This window comes from Schistocerca gregaria, chromosome 5, assembly GCF_023897955.1.
Source record: "Schistocerca gregaria isolate iqSchGreg1 chromosome 5, iqSchGreg1.2, whole genome shotgun sequence".
NCBI classification, from domain to species: Eukaryota; Metazoa; Arthropoda; class Insecta; order Orthoptera; family Acrididae; genus Schistocerca; species Schistocerca gregaria.
The window spans coordinates 249,520,876-249,537,428 of record NC_064924.1 but is presented as its reverse complement, the minus strand read 5'-3'; the positions used below and the strand labels follow the sequence as shown (position 1 = coordinate 249,537,428).

Below are 16,553 nucleotides of genomic sequence, written 5' to 3'. Positions count from 1 at the left end.
ATTTGGTGATCATTGTATTTTATTTTGTGCTATCATGCGCATCGTAAATAAACGTGATCCTTCAAAGGACCAATGATGCAATAATTGAGGACCCACTCTTTTATATCGCCATCTGTATTTTGAGGTTTCACCAAGTTTACCCATGTTTTCGAATTTTATTATAATCTTTTCTAAACCATTAAACGATATGAAAACTCTTCTCAGACCTATAAGTCGGCAATACTCGGTCAATCCCGCACTGTAATTGCTGCCGTTCTTATGAAATAATTTCACTAACAGCGCACTGTCTCTCTTCTCGATAACCATACTGGTCACTCACCGTGGATGTCATACTGCCATGTAAAAAGTGCACAGTGCCAGATTTTCACCTGTTGGCTTCTACTGAATCTAATTTAGGCATAAATCGGTTTCACTGAAAAACAAATTCGTTCCAGTAGAATCCACCAGGTGAAACTCTTTGTCGTATTTCGTCACCACACGATAATTAAAGCCCACATTTACCCTCTAGCTGCACTTCGATCACCTGGTACGTTCTCGCTCCCGCAACCGGCTGCGCCACATATTGGCAGGAGGCAGAGTGTTAACAGCAATGGACTGGACATATGCCCTCCCTCGCCACCTAATGTTACGCAGCGTGATTCAGTAGTCTCCGCATCGGAACAAAGGCGTCCGCACAACAAATCAGTGTCATAGCCATCCCTACATGCTTGCTAGGAACGTTATGGCTACCTTTCAGTTGACCATCTACGATGAGAATTCAGAAAATGTTTGGTGTTTGACTGGATTTATCAGAGCATTATAACCAACTTGGGCTTGAAAGAAGGACCTGCAGTATTTTACTTTGTTCATCCTTTGTGTAACCGCAGCCAATGAGAAGTTGTTGTTGTGCACCAAACTCATAACCTGCACAGACCTAACTGGTGTTTGTATTCAAATAAAGGGTACGGTAAATCTTTCCCAGAAGCCGTGACAAGAACAAAGTAAAACACAACACATACTCCCCCCCCCCCCAATCTCCCCTCCCCCCCCCCCCGACCAAGTTATTTTTAATTTTCCACGGAAAGTATGATCCCTTACCATTTAGCTACAATAGGGTTGATAGAAGAGATAGAGAAGATCCAACGGAGAGCAAGACGCTTCGTTACAGGATCATTTAGTAATCGTGAAAGCGTTACGGAGATGATAGATAAACTCAAGTGGAAGACTCTGCAGGAGAGACGCTCAGTAGCTCGTTACGGGCTTTTGTTGAAGTTTCGAGAACATACCTTCACCGAGGAGTCAAGCAGTATGTTGCTCCCTCGTACGTATATCTCGCGAAGAGACCATGAGGATAAAATCAGAGAGATTAGAGCCCACACAGAGGCATACCGACAATTGTTCTTTCCACGAACAATACGAGACTGGAATAGAAGGGGAACCGATAGAGGTACTCAAGGTACCCTCCGCCACACACTGTCAGGTGGCTTGCGGAGTAGGGATGTAGATGTAGATGTAGACACGTAGATGGGGTAGCAATGGGCTTCCAACTCGCTCCAGTAATCACCAACTAGCACATGAAGCACTTCGAAGAATCTGCGCTTGTAAGCACACAGCTAGAGCCACAGTCCACCTATATACATGTATTGTGGCAGCAGGCTGTAGAACACATGTTGATGTTACTGCTGCATCTTAGCAGCACACACGAAAACAAAAAGTTCTCCACTTAAGTAGAGGTAAACAGTTACTTGTCTACCTCGGACATTTTTATAAAAAACAACCGGATGGTATACTCAGGCATTCTGCGCCTCAAGCAGGCGTACAAGACAGCGCTGTGCGCCTCGGTAATCACCACACTAACGTACAGAACCCGAGCCAACCACAACACACCGAGCGTGCACTCTGAAACTCCACAGTAACATCTACAAGGACGCGTCAATAAAACACACTATCAAGACAGAAGACTGGAAGAAAGAAGGAAACGCGAGAAATGACGGCAAGGGTCTGGTGTTCCTACCTTACTTCTGACCTCCCACAGACATGTTCTCCAGGCTCTTCAACAAGCACGATGTGAAGACTTGGTTTCACCCTGCATGTAAATTGGCGACGTGCTGTGGTTCATAATAGATCCCTTAGGACTAGGAACAACTCTCCTGGAAATCGTCATGCAATGCTACATGTCACAGCGACGCGTAGAACAAGCGTGTATTATCCGCCTCAACTACAGATACGAGTCGACGGCAGGCAGCATCATCGAGGGATACACATTCAACTTTGGCAACGACGAATGTGCAATGGAGTGCCATGGATTTCTGTGATTCTGTAATCAAGGACATGATAGAAACAAGTGTTATCGAAAATATTGTGTACGGAGACGTAGGGTGGCATCTCAGCTCAGCTGAGCGCCAGCAACGATCAAAACTGGTAGCTCCGCGGTCATTCCCCACTATCTCATCGCTACGACCACCTCACACAGAAAAATCAAAGCGATGAATTCTTCTCAGCAATGAACCGAGTAATATTATCGTTTTTCTGGGGGAGAGTGGGAGTCCTACCCAATACTGTTATTTACCCATCCCGGTTGTCTCTTTCATCTCGTGAAGTCACACCAGGAGGACCAATCAGATGGTTCAAATGGCTATGAGCACTATGGGACTTAACTTCTGTGCTCATCAGTCCCCTAGAACTTAGAACTACTTAAACCTAACTAAGGACATCACCGACATACATACCCGAGGCAGCATTCGAAGCTACGACCATAGCGGTCGCGCGGTTCCAAACTGTAGTGCCTAGAACCGCTCGGCCACCACGGCCGGCGAGGACCAATCGGAAGCTCAAAAAAAATGAGCAAGTAAACCACCTTTCGCTACAGGTTCGTATGAGTAAAAGGCACGGAAAGTCATTCGTTAACATTTTTCGTTCAAGTTATTCATCTTCACGCGAATTCTAAGTCGCAAATCAACTGCAGAGATGTCCTGTATCAGGTTATTGATTTCTTCATATATTACCGCTTTTGACTATTTGGGTGAAGGCATGTCTGGTAGCCTCTACTCTGGATGTAGCGTTTACGGTCTAATTACAGACATTTGAGAGTCATATCGCGTGTTTGTGAGCCGTGCTGAACGGTTAACAACGCATTCTGCACTGTGCTACCGGTGTTGATCTTGGCTGCTGCCTCGTGGTGCCCCTACCAAGTTTGCTATGGACGATTCGTGCTGCAGCGTGTTTGTGGTTGCCGGATATTTCTGTTGTTATTTTCTAATATCCATTATCACACATCGAGTTACGAGAATTTCTTTGAAGCGCCGGCTTGCATCTGAAGCTGGCTTAATATTTTGTTCGTAGTAATTTCAGGTCTGTAGATGTACCTTCACTCACGTACAGATTTCACTTCCGCTGTTAAAAGAGGTGGTTCGCAGTCATTCATTTATCCGTACAGTAGGCATTCTGGCTGCATTACGTTACCGTTAATTTAAAGGTGTTCAGGATTTGCTGATGTGTCCAGAATTTTTCTTTGTTCAATGATTTGTATGTATTGGCACTATATACCACATTGTCCGTCGTAAGAAGAGTGTATTCTTCCATTTGACGTTGCTTTTCAGCTGGGTCTAAATAATCACGCCTCCAACTAAACTATTTACTACATATTCTTATTCCCCAGTAACTTAATGAAATTCAAATTAAAGATCGATAACACACGTGTTTCTGCATTCGCTCTCGAATATGTACTCAGTTTGATCATGAGCCTTAACGTGAAAGTTTTCAGCAGAAATATTAAGCAGTGCAAATTGCAATCAGGAGAAGTGTTTTCAGTTTCTTTCCGTACCTTTACAGCTCAGAAGGTGAGTATTGCTGCAGAGACTTCGAAACTACTTGCTGTTTTATCAGATAATGTTTGACGCAGTTGTTACATTACATGTCCTTGCGTGGGCATCTGTTCCGCTATCACACTGAGGCTCACAACCCCATAGCACTTGACCTACTTAGAAGGAAGGTCAATTCTAAGTTCACCTAATCAGATTATGACACTCTTAGAGAAATAACTGTGATATTATATTCAGTCAAATGTACATATAGAGACCCATTTCTTTCCGTTGCGCAATGTAAGCAGCCCGTACTCTTTGAATATCTTTATGAAACCATCGTCGGATAGCGTTATAAATTATTTCGTGGTGAAAATTTTGAATAAAAAGGGGCACACGTTCAGGACATATTACTGCAGTCACATTTTCCCTTATAGGGTGGAGCGTTGTACATCTCGGATAGTGGACATAGAAAGATGTGAACTTGTTTCGTCCGTATTTCAGTTCAGAGACTGAGTTAAGAATCACAGGAAGGGGCGCGCACTAGATATCGGAGTGAGCAGTTTCCACCTTTTTCCACAGCTTTTTTGGTTTCAGATATTTGATTGCGTGTTGCGCACCATTTGTTAACGTTCTAGGCATTTATACGCTGTATAATATTCTAAAGGTATTAGTAACGTATTGTTAATTCTTCACGAACAGAGTCTTATGGTGACTAAAAAGTTACGTACCCTTAGAATTATTTATACAACATGTGAAAAATTAAGTCACACGTTGCCGGGAGTGCACCGTCTTATACCTTGAAACAAAGGTAGTCTTTTACTAAAGAAAATGTGATACTTTCAAACGAACTGGGTCTCATTAACGTCTTAACAATTTTACTTGTCTTGTAACTGAATATTTGTGTTAGTTTCAAATGGCTTCGGGTACTGATGTGTAGTAAGCTGCAAATGCAACATGTAGACGATAAAATATGGTATTGACAAGACTTTTTTGATTGCAATGCTCTTAAACGTGAGTAGATTATTTTTTCCTAGTTAAAAGACTATTTTGTACCTTGGGAAACGTTTTTAAATTCGGAAATACCTTAATTTTCAGAAGTAATTTTTGTAATTTCAGAAGAAGACTATAAAACATAAAAAGTCGCAATAGCTTATTACATAAGCAAACAAAAGCTTATTATGTTATTTGCTGAATTTTATGCCACTGGCCCTGTCTCGCTCTTGCACCATACAGCTTTGTTTTTTGGATATGATGTCAAAAATAAACAACTAAAGAAACAACAACTTTTAGTACTTAAAAAGTTTCTCAATATGATGTGGAGTTTGAGAACTACAGTACGAAAACTGGATGCTCTAGTAAAAGTCACATGCGTATAAAGTTAATGAACTGGACGCAGCGTCCATAACAGATCTGCCACAGAGCACCTTATTATAAAATTACATTTACGCGGTTGCTACATACTTCTTCGCAAGATTCATGACATGTTTGTATTTTTCACATTTAATTGTAAAAGGCACTTCAAGTAACATGTAACATTTTCCTTGGGAAAAGTTAATGTAGGTGAAGCTTTCTGTATTACGATATAACGATATGTAAATTGTGCAGTGGGGTGCTCAAAGAATCTGTACTTTGAAGTAGTAGACTTCACATTAGGAGCACATGTTAGACCGAAACAACTTATTTGGGTAAAACAAAAAATCTAAAAGTAAATATTGCGTGACATCAGCCACAGTGAAGTACTTACACGCATTTCAAATGCCGGAATCTGATAACTGTATGGTGCAACGATAAAGCAGACCCAGGACGTGTCTCGATCTTGCCACAAACACCTGACATCGACAGTTCCATTCCCTACGTGTTTTCAATTGGTCCCACGGACAGGGTCTTTTTTGCACCACACGACAGAGCAATTTAGAAACTAATGAACGTTAGTAAAACCTTATTTTTGGCCAAAAGTGGTCATATCAGGTTACTGCTACAGTATAATGCTAAAACCGGCAAAGAAATGGGGCCTAAAATAAGAACAATGTCACAAACTAATTAAAATACACTGACGGAAAAAATCGCAATACTCCAAAAGAAATGGAGATTAATGAAATTTTGGGAATACATTTGTCTAGGAAATATATTTAAATGATTAAAGTTACAAGATTACAGGTTAATGTGCCTGCGAGGTACCCATTTAAAAGTGATATGCTAGTACGGTAACGACCGGTGTAGCGGCAAAAACGTTGAATACACGCATGCAAAGGTGCATAGATTGTGTTGTACAGGTGTCGGATGTAAGTTTGAGGGATGAAGCTCAATGCCGGCTGCGCTTGGGCGGTCAACACAGGGTGTTGATGCTGTTTGTGTCACTGTAGTTGCTGTCCGATTATGGCTCACATGTGGCTGACTGAATACAAATTTCGTGATCGAGCAGGCCAAGGCAACAAGTCGTCAATCGGCTGTGGATTTTGAATTACAACAGCGCGGTTTGAGGGTGAGAGTTATCCCGTTGGGAGGCATCCGCTCGAATTCTACTCATGAGTGGCAGCACAGCCGGCCACTGTGGCCGAGCGGTTCTAGGCGCTTCTGTCTGGAAGCGCGCTGCTGCTACGGTCGCAGGTTCGAACCCTACCTCGGGCATTGGTGTGTGTGATGTGCTTAGGTTAGTTAGGTTTAAGTAGTTCTAAGTCTAGAGGACTGATAACCTCAGATGTTAAGTCCCATAGTGCTTAGAGCCATTTGAACGATTTGAATGCACAACATGTCGAATCAAAAGAGTGACGTACAAATTTGCAGTCAGGGCGTGTGGGATAACCAAGAGAGTACTCCTGCTGTCATACGAAGTCACACCCCAGACCATAACTGTAGGTGCAGGTCCATTGTTGATTGCAGGTCATACGAAATCGCACCCCAAACCATACGTGTAGGTCAATTGTGACTAGCACAACTGGCCTACTTCTAACCCACACCCGGCCATGACTTGCACCGAGGCGGAACCAACTTTCATAAGAAAACACAACAGACCTCCACCCTTCTCTCTAACGAGCTCTGACACCTCTGAAGTTGGTTTGGGGACAGTGGTTTGCGCGTTACAGGGCGTCTAGGTCGGAGTAACCGATTTATAAAAGTTCGTTGTGTCAGGGTGCTGCCAATTGCTGCTCACACTGCTGCTGCAGATGCAAAAGAAAGCGCCATAGCCATACGCCGATCACGATCGTATTCCCTCTTTTCAGTGCCATGTGGCCGTCAATAGCCGCTCTTCGTGCGACCGAGATACTCGTGACCACCGCTGCCAGCAATCATGTTCCGTAGCTGGGCTCCTTCAACCTTTCTGCAGCACCGTAGAAGCAAAATCCAGCTTCTAGTAGCCATATTACACTACCTCGCTCCAACTCCACGAGCTGCTGATAAAGACGTCTTCGTCGTCTTAAACACATTCTTGACTAACATGAACTCGAAGGTAACGAACGTTGACGACCGCCACAGCGTGTATTGAAAGAAAACCTGATTTCAATCCATACAGTGGCCCTCCTAGCGCCAATCTTATGCGTCTGGTACGAAATCTGAATAGACATCATCTTTCAATTCCTTCTTGGTGTTGCGATTTTTTTTCCGTCCGTGTATTTGCGGTAAATTATCAGTTAGTTCGGTGAGCTCACTCATTGTTATCCCCTGTGAGCTGTGAGACAGAGAACGCGTGGCTAGATGTTCGGTATGACAGAGCAGCATGGCCGGTGCCAGCGTCACCGCCGACGTGTGAGCGTGGGCTGTCTACAGTCGGCGCTGGCCACGCTGCCGACGTAATTGTCTCGTTAAGCGGTGCGTTTTCTCGGAACAATTAGGCCGTACCCGGCGAGCTACGCTGGCCGAACCGCTGCGGCAGTTCGCGTGCGTAGCTGCCACTCAAAGGAGCAAAGTAGCGCCGCACACGGCCCACGCGAGCGCCAATTACTGCTTCGTGCTGCCTCACAACGGAGCACTCGTCACCTCGCCTTATTGTGGGTTCCGCTGCACTGCTAACTGAGTGGACAGCGTCGCAGAAACAGCTTAATCCCAACGACAGGCTGTGACGTTACGCGGCGTACCGAAGGAACAATTTCCGCCTCCCAGTTTGTTACTTGTAGATGCGTGCGTAGGGCTCAACGCTACATCTCTTCCGAGAACACTAGCACAGTAATGTCAGTCCAGTACAGGTTTTGCCTTCCAGCGATGGTACCGTGGCGGAGGTCTGTTACAATGTTGTTGTTGTTGTTGTTGTTGTTGTTGTTGTTGCTGTTGTCTTCAGTCCTGAGACTGGTTTGATGCAGCTCTCCATGCTACCCTGTCTTGTGCAAGCTTCTTCATCTCCCAGTACCTACTGCAACCTACATCCTTCTGAATCCGCTTAGTCTATTCATCCCTTGGTCTCCCTCTACGATTTTTACCCTCCACACTGCCCTCCAATACTAAACTGGTGATCCCTCGATGTCTCAGAACATGTCCTACCAACCGCTCCCTTCTTCTAGTCAAGTTGTACCACAAGCTCCTCTTCTCCCCGATTCTATTCAATACCTCCTCATTAGTTATGTGATCTACCCATCTAATCTTCATCACTCTTCTGTAGCACCACATTTCGAAAGCTTCTATTCTATTCTTGTCTAAACTATTTATCGTCCATGTTTCACTTGCATACATGGCTACGCTCCATACAAATACATTCAGAAACGACTTCCTGACACTTAAATCTATACTCGATGTTAACAAATTTCTCTTCTTCGGAAACGCTATCCTTGCCATTGCCAGTCTACGTTTTATATGCTCTCTACATCGACCATCATCAGTTATTTTGCTCCCTAAATAGCAAAACTCCTTTACTACTTTAAGTGTCTCATTTCCTAATCTAATTCCCTCAGCATCACCCGACTTAATTCGACTACATTCTATCATCCTCGTTTTGCTTTTGTTGATGTTCATCTTATATTATCCTTTCAAGACACTGTCCATTCCGTTCAACTGCTTTTCCAAGTCCTTTGCTGTCTCTGACCGAATTACAATGTCATCGACGAACCTCAAAGTTTTTATTTCTTCTCCAAGGATTTTAATACCTACTCCGAACTTTTCTTTTGTTTCCTTTACTGCTTGCTCAATATATAGATTGAATAAGATTGGGGAGAGGCTACAACCCTGTCTCACTCCCTTCCCAACCACTGCTTCCCTTTCATGTCCCTCGACTCTTATAACTGCCATCTGGTTTCTGTACAAATTGTAAATAGCCTTTCGCTCCCTGTATTTTACCCCTGCCACCTTTAGCAGAAGGTAATTGTTGTCACTGTAAGCGTACACCATTAGCGTTGTGCTCACGTTACGCGCGATTGTAATGCATCCTTAGACGCTTCTCAAGCGTTTTCGATAAATCTAAATTGGAAGTATTAAGAGCGTCTTGAATACTATACGAGAGCCCCAGTGGAAACTTCATGCCTACCACTACTGCGTTCACGATGAAATATTCTGCTGTTTAAGGGTGACCCAATAAAAGTGTAAAATTAAATTCTACGTGATATTTTGCCATTTGTATCTATTTTAATGTCAAACAACACACATAATCTATTTGAATATAGGCACAAGTACGACTGCCATTTTGTTTTCAACCTCCAGTCGGCCCCGAAAGTAAAACCACCGTGAAAATCCGGTGAAGCTTTGCGGATGCACATTGCCCAGTGTCTCTAATCGGATGTGATAAAAGTCATGGGATATCACCTAATATCGGGTCGGACCTCTTTTTCACCAGCATAGTGCAGCAATTCGATGTAGCGTGGACATAACAAGTAGTCGGAAATCTTCGACAAAAAGTTATTTATGCACTGTTATACAGTTATCGATTTTAACAGTTTTCAGCGGTGTTTCGTGCTGTTTAATTTAATAAACTTTTGGAAAGGTTCGCTGGCTGTATTTTTTTAGAGCTTTCTGTGCGTTGAAGTCGTTTAGTAAATTTCGTGCTTTAGTTTTCAGCTGACGAAAGCTGTTGATACGAATAGTACCCAAGATTGGTGTTGTTTCTCTATCTGATTACGTCTAGTTTCTCACTGCTAGATAAAACGAAATAGGTCTTTCTAATATTGCAGCAGTCGTAGCACATGCCAAATAAGGGAGACTGTTTTACCCAAGTGGTCATTTTTATCTACCTTATCTACATAAATAACACGACAGAATATAATTTACGAAATACCAACATCAAATGCGTATTAGCCTTACTACAATCAAAAACTTTTACGTTCGGATATAGTTTCACATTTTATTCACACGCTCCAGTTTCTCAAGCATGAGAGCATGAGTATTAGAAAATTTCTTAAATATAAATTTGGAACCGTCATATTATTCCATATAATTTGGGTTATGCCCCCATTTCCTCTCCGTCCTTGCTCTAACAAACGATCTTCTCGTCATTAACTCTGTAAATATTTCTGCCATTGTAGGAACTTATTCTTCGGATAACTTCACTAACCCTGCCAGAATCACCGTTTAGTTTTCCCGCGTTATTTATCCGGTTAGCCGTTATTACGTGTTTGTACAACTTGTTTCACGCTCTAGTCCGAGAACAGAACATAAGCGGTTGCTAAATGGCAACTGTACTACTTGCCCTTGGTATTGTACCGATCTGGAAAAAAATTTCTGTCAAAAGTTCATTCACTAGGATACATCGAGAAGATTAATATGCAATCTTTCTTATCCCTGTTATTCGTTTATTTCCACCATGGTCGGAATGCATGGATTCTGCTAATAATTATAAAAACGCTGATCATTCGCACATCCAGTCAATCACATAAAAAAACAGCGATTGGCATTCACTGGTTCGATTGTATTCAGCTCAGCACGTATAGCCCCTTCCCTTTTATCTGCGAGAAAGCTTTTTATTTATAGATGCGACAGGGAGTCCACCGAAGGAGACAACACGCACACTATACACGGATTCAAAAATCAACTTGTGATTAGTTCAGTAACCAACATAGAATGCGTTCAAAAATATTCAAAACCCAACAGGAAGGCGTTTCAAAATCGTATTAACAATAAACAGACCAACGTGCGCTGGATGCTAAGTCTTTTGTGAAACAAGATTTTTTTTCTTCAATACTCCGGTTAGCTCCTCTCCCCCCTTCCCCTTAGATGCAGAACTGACGCTATATCAAGGATCCCTGTCTCCATGTCTTCCGTTACCTGCTCCTTCGCTCTTCCACCCCCATTCACCTGCTTCCCAAATTCCGCGCACTCAACCGTTTCTCTACATTAACCACCACCCCCGCCCCTCCATTAGACTCCCACCCCACCATTTTCTTTTGTACCCACACTCTAAAACCCTAAACAACCTCGGACTTTCCTTCCCCTAATGCTGTTCCCAGTGCAAATCCAATTTTTAGTGATTGTGCACTACTTCATTTTGCTACTCTCTCTCTCTCTCTCTCTCTCTCTCTCTCTCTCTCTCTCTCTCTCTCTGTGTGTGTGTGTGTGTGTGTGTGTGTGTGTCGCAGGCACTTAAATTTAAAACGACATTTAATTATTTCTTCCTTTTAAATTGTATTAAAAGTTTCGTTTTTAAAAAAAAACACTTTTTGTAGAACGAGATGTTCGTACGGCTTACAAGCCACACCCTTTTCTTCTGGAGCGAGAGTGTAGGGGTAAGGAGACGTAAAATGTGCCAGCATGGCAACATTTGCCAACTCAGAGTTTTGTGGTAGTAAAACAAGTAAATTTACTAGACTACTCCAGCTTAAATACAGGCAATAAACCAAATAAAACGATAGATGCATGTGAGATGGAATCATTTAGACCAGGGGTTCCCAACAAAATTTTCTCGAGGACCCCCTCATCGAGCGTGATTGGTACCTTGTCGTATCACAGTATCAAGTACCTAAAAAAAGTCAAATTAACAGTCTTTTTATACGTTTTATATTTTTGGTACTTAGAAAAAACATTGACATATTCATTATTGAAAAAACATTGAGAGGCAAAAACAAAAATCTGTTATCACATGAAATATATTTAATACATTTTTTTTCTAATAGCATCTTGCGGACGCCTCTGGCATAGCTCGCGGACCCCTAGGGAGTCCGAGGACCACCTGTTGGAAACCACTGATTTAGAGAATATTAGAAACTGTGGTCGCAGGTTAAAAGAAAACACTGAAGCTTAGGTGTTAGGGTAGAGTAGAGTAGAGTGCGGTACTCACGGCCGGCAGTCCCTGGTCTGCACGGCGACGCCGCCGCCGCAGGTCCTGGAGCAGGGCGACCACGCTGACCATGGAGCCCAGTGGCCGGGCGCGCCCAGCCGCTGCTGCGACGGCCCGTGCACCTGCAACCGCAACCAGAACGTCTCATCACGAGGCACCGTGTGGCTTCACCTTATAGGGCCAGATGACGCTGCAACTGCCGTGCTCCTGCGTACTGAGTCAACAGCTTTCATGGTTTTGTTTTATTTTTAACTCTGTCATCAGATGGCTCGCAGGTAGCCACAGTCGTCAGTTAACCTAAGGAGGGAAGTCATGTGCGGCGTCTGTTAGTGAATCGCGTAAACGTTGTTCTTCGTGTAATCGTACTTTGTTTATCTTATTTTCTGAAAAAGATAACAAGGATTAACTCATGTTTTGCCTAAAAGAGAGCGGAAAACCAGCTAATAAGCGCTCTAAACTGGTCAGTTTATCATACCAACGCTCTGTGGATTCCATCTGAGTTTACCTTACCTTTGTGTTCTGAAAGCTAGCACATTCCTCTCTACGCTGTTTTACATAGAGGGTCTTACGGGTGTAAGTGCAAATATTTTTATAATTGGTACTATCCCAAAGAAAGCAGGTGTTGACAGTTGTGAAAATTACCGAACTACCAGTATAATTAGCCGCGGCTGCAGAATACTAACACGAATTCTTTACAGACGAATGGAAAATCTGGTAGAAGCCGACCTCGGGGAAGACCAGTCCTTCTCAGCAGGACGTTGCAAGGCATCCCAGATGTGGTCAATAATGTTCGTGTCTGGGGAGTTCAGTGGCCAGCAGAAGTATTTGAACACAGAAGAGTATCCCTGGAGCCACTCTGTAGCAATTCTTGACGGCAGCGCGGGGTAGCCGCGCGGTCTAGGGCGTCTTGCCACGACCCGCGCGGCTCCCTCCATCAGAGGTTCGAGTCCTCCCTCGGCCATGGGTGTGTGTGTGTTGCCCTTAGCGTAAGTTAGTTTAAGCTGGATTAAGTAGTGCGTAAACATAGGCACCGATGACCTCAGCAGTTTGGTCCCATAAGACCTTAGCACAGATTTTCAATTCTGGACGTGTGGGCTGTCGCATTGTCCTAATGGAATTGTCCAAGTTCTTAGCAATGCACAATGGACATGAATGGATGCAGGTGATCAGACAAGATGCTTACGTACGCGTCACCTGTCGGAGTCGTATCTAGGCGTATCAGATGTCCCATATCACTCCAACTACAAACGTCCCACACCAATTCAGACCCTCCATCCGCTCCATCAGTTCCCTGCTGACATGCAGAACCAATGGATTCATCAGGTCGTCTCCATAACCGTACACGTCCATTCGCTCGACACAATTTGAAACGAGACTCGTCCGACCAGGCAACACGTTTCCAGTCGTTAACAGTCCATTGTCACTGGTGACGAGCCCAGGCGAGGGGTAAAACCTTGTGTTGTGCAGTCATCAACAGTACACAAGAAGGGCATTCGGCTCTGAAAGCCTATATCGATGATGTTTCAAAAAAAAAATGATTCACATGGCTCTAAGCACTATGGGACTTAACTTCTGAGGTCATCAGTCCCCTAGAACTTAGAACTACTTAAACCTAACGAACCTAAGGACATCACATACATCCATGTCAGAGGCAGGATTCGAGCCTGCGACAGTAGCGGTTGCGCGTTTCCCACTACAACTCAAACGCTTGCGTTTTGAGCGCTGCGTGACCAGGAGGAACGGATCGTTGATCAATGGAGTTGCGTTATGTTCAGCGGCAAACACTTGTCTTGCCCTGACTGACCAATGAACTTCGTTTGGATAGTGTGGCGGAGACCTGGTGCGAAGTCACATCCTTCAGTTGTTTTGCGGAGGCGCAGATGTCTTAATGTTGACTTCATAGTATGGGGAGCCAGTGGATATGACTACAGGTCACGGGGAACTCTGACGGTACAATGGTATATCAGAGACATCCTGCATCCGTATGTGTTACCTCTCCCGCCATAGTATCGTAGTACCTTTTTAATGCATGACAGTGCTCGTCCACATATGTCACGTCTCTCTGAACTGCCTGTCTGATGCTGAGATACTCCAGTGGTTAGCAACATCCCCAGATCTGCCCCTGATAGAACATGTGGGACCAACTCTGGCATAAACTCCATCCCACCAGCCGGTATCTCTGGAACCAGTTGCAACAGGTTTGAACCTTGTAAACCAGCTTACCTCAGAAAAGCTTTTGTGACCCAAGCGCACATATCGAGACCAGACTGCGATGCCGGATCATACTGATAGTTGGGCTCGTACTGCCAAGTTTTTTTTTTTTTTTATAAATTGGACTATTTTGTAATCAGTCCAAAAACATAACAGCACTCTCGATCGCAAAGTTTTATTTCGTTTCCTCCTTCCATTCTAGATGTTTTACTTTTCTATCAGTCGGTGTATATGCGGCAATATTCATAAGTATTTCCTGATTTTCAGAGGACGGCAGCCCAAAAAAAGAAGAACAAATAAAAAAAGGATAAATTTATATCGATAGAGCATGTCTCTAAGGTTTTAAGTAAAATTATAGATGTACGATGTGAGCACTGCTTGTAACACGACGAACTTGAATGCAATCATGTAAATATCTGAAGTTGCTGACGCTAAACGGTCTCGAAGGGCGCGACAGCAACCTGCCTTACATATCTGTTCATTGGGTTGCAGACGATTTGGCCTTCACGATCTGACATGCCCGCTCTCCTGGTACTAAGCCACAGCGTGTATTCCAGACAGAAAGTTGGAGAGATGTTCTGCCCACTGATTTGTGTCGTTTTCTGTAAGTCCTGTTGTTCTGTCCATTCGTCTTCTGATAACCTGCATGTATGTATCAGTAACTATGTACACATATTCATATACACTGATCAGTCAGAACATTATGACCAACGATCTACTGTCGATATAAACCCATCCAGATGATAGTAGTGTCATCTGGTGATGAATTGCTGCTAGTCCAATCGACTCCATGTAATTATTGAAAAAATCTTCCAAACAACACGCTTACTTCGACATTCATTAAATAGATTCTCACCAAGACACCCAAGGTACATGTAGTATCACTAAGACTGCTGTCCGTGTGTAGAATGGTGAAGGTACACGATCCATTTGAGTTTGACAGAAGGCAGATTGTAATGGCCTGGAGGCTCACCACGAGCGTTTCGGAAGCTGCATGACTTGTCGGGTGTTCGATGAGTGTTGTGGTGCCTTCAACACGCGGCGAAACCAAGGTGAAACCACGTCCACGTGTAGGGTTGGACGGCCGCCTCTCGTTACAGATGTCGGACACCGTAGGCTGGTCAGACTGGCAAAACAGGACAGGCGGCGAAGTAAGGCGGGACTAACATAGGATTTTAATGCTGGGCAGAGCACAAGTGTGTCTGAACACACGGCGCACTGAACACTCCTAACAGTGGGCCTCTTCAGGCGATGACCCATGCACGGGCTGCTAATAACGTAACGTCATCGGCAAGTGACCATCGGCACTGGACGATGGCTCAGTGGCAGCGTTTTGCAAGGTCCGGTACCTCCTTCACCGTGTCGATTGGAGGGCATGGAACTATCTTCTTCCAGGGCAACAGCTCCTTGACACCTGGTACGGCAGAACGGAGAGAAGCTGGTGGTGGCTCCATTATGCTCTGGGGAATATTCAAGTTGGCATTTATGGTTCCAGAGGAGCTTGTGAAATGCACCATAATCCCAAGGAGTATCTTAAACTGGTTGTAGACCACGTACACCCCTTCATGACAATCATGTTTCCCGATGGCAGTGGCATTTTTCAACAAGATAATGCGCCATGTCACAAGGCTAGGAGTGTGATGGAGTGGTTCGAGGAGCACAGTGGCGAGTTCCAATTGATGTGCTGTCCCCTCAACTCGCCAGATATGAACCCCATCGAACACATCTGGGACGGGATTGAACGCGGCGTCAGGGCCCATCGGCCATCTCCCAGTAATTTACGGGAATTGGGTGACTTGTGTATGTAGATGTCGTTCCAACTTCCTCCAGCGAGCTATCAAAGCCTCATCGCTTCCATAACACGGTGTGTCGTCGCTGTTATCCGTGCCGAAGACGGACATGCCGGCTACTAGGTAGTTGGTCATAATGTTCTGGCTAATCAGTCTACAATATATTCATCTATAAATTACTGAAGGTCGTCAGTGCGCATGCACTTCGTCGATTTATATGTGCTGCTTCAAGTGTTTAGTAGTTTATGTCAGTACAGTAATATATTCATTTATACTTTGCTTCTGTGTGTACGTATATTTGTGAGATTGTGTTTTGTTTGTAGATAGTTATAGGTAGTTAGTGCTCACCTACTATACGTTTATTGTCTTGTAACTGAGTGATGATGCGCTACATAACCATACAGAACTTTCTTCACGTTTCTAGTAATATAAGGTAGATACCTTACGGGAAGTTTATAGCGTTTTTCCCTGATGAAAAAATGGCAACACCAAATAGAATTAAAGTAGAGAAATGAAATTTTGGGAATATAGTTTTCTAGTAACATACTTAAGTGATTAACACTGCAAGATCACAGGTTAAAG

General features: G+C 43.8%; 1 protein-coding gene across 1 annotated transcript in view; it reads right to left on the bottom strand.

Moving 5' to 3' along the window:
- Positions 1-16,553, bottom strand: part of LOC126272046 (thrombospondin type-1 domain-containing protein 4) — a 2,052,781-nt gene that overhangs the window by 1,198,304 nt on the left and 837,924 nt on the right. The window contains exon 3 of the mRNA XM_049974560.1: positions 11,971-12,092. Within this exon, the coding sequence (XP_049830517.1) occupies positions 11,971-12,092 (122 nt within the window). The remainder of the gene's footprint in view (positions 1-11,970; positions 12,093-16,553) is intronic.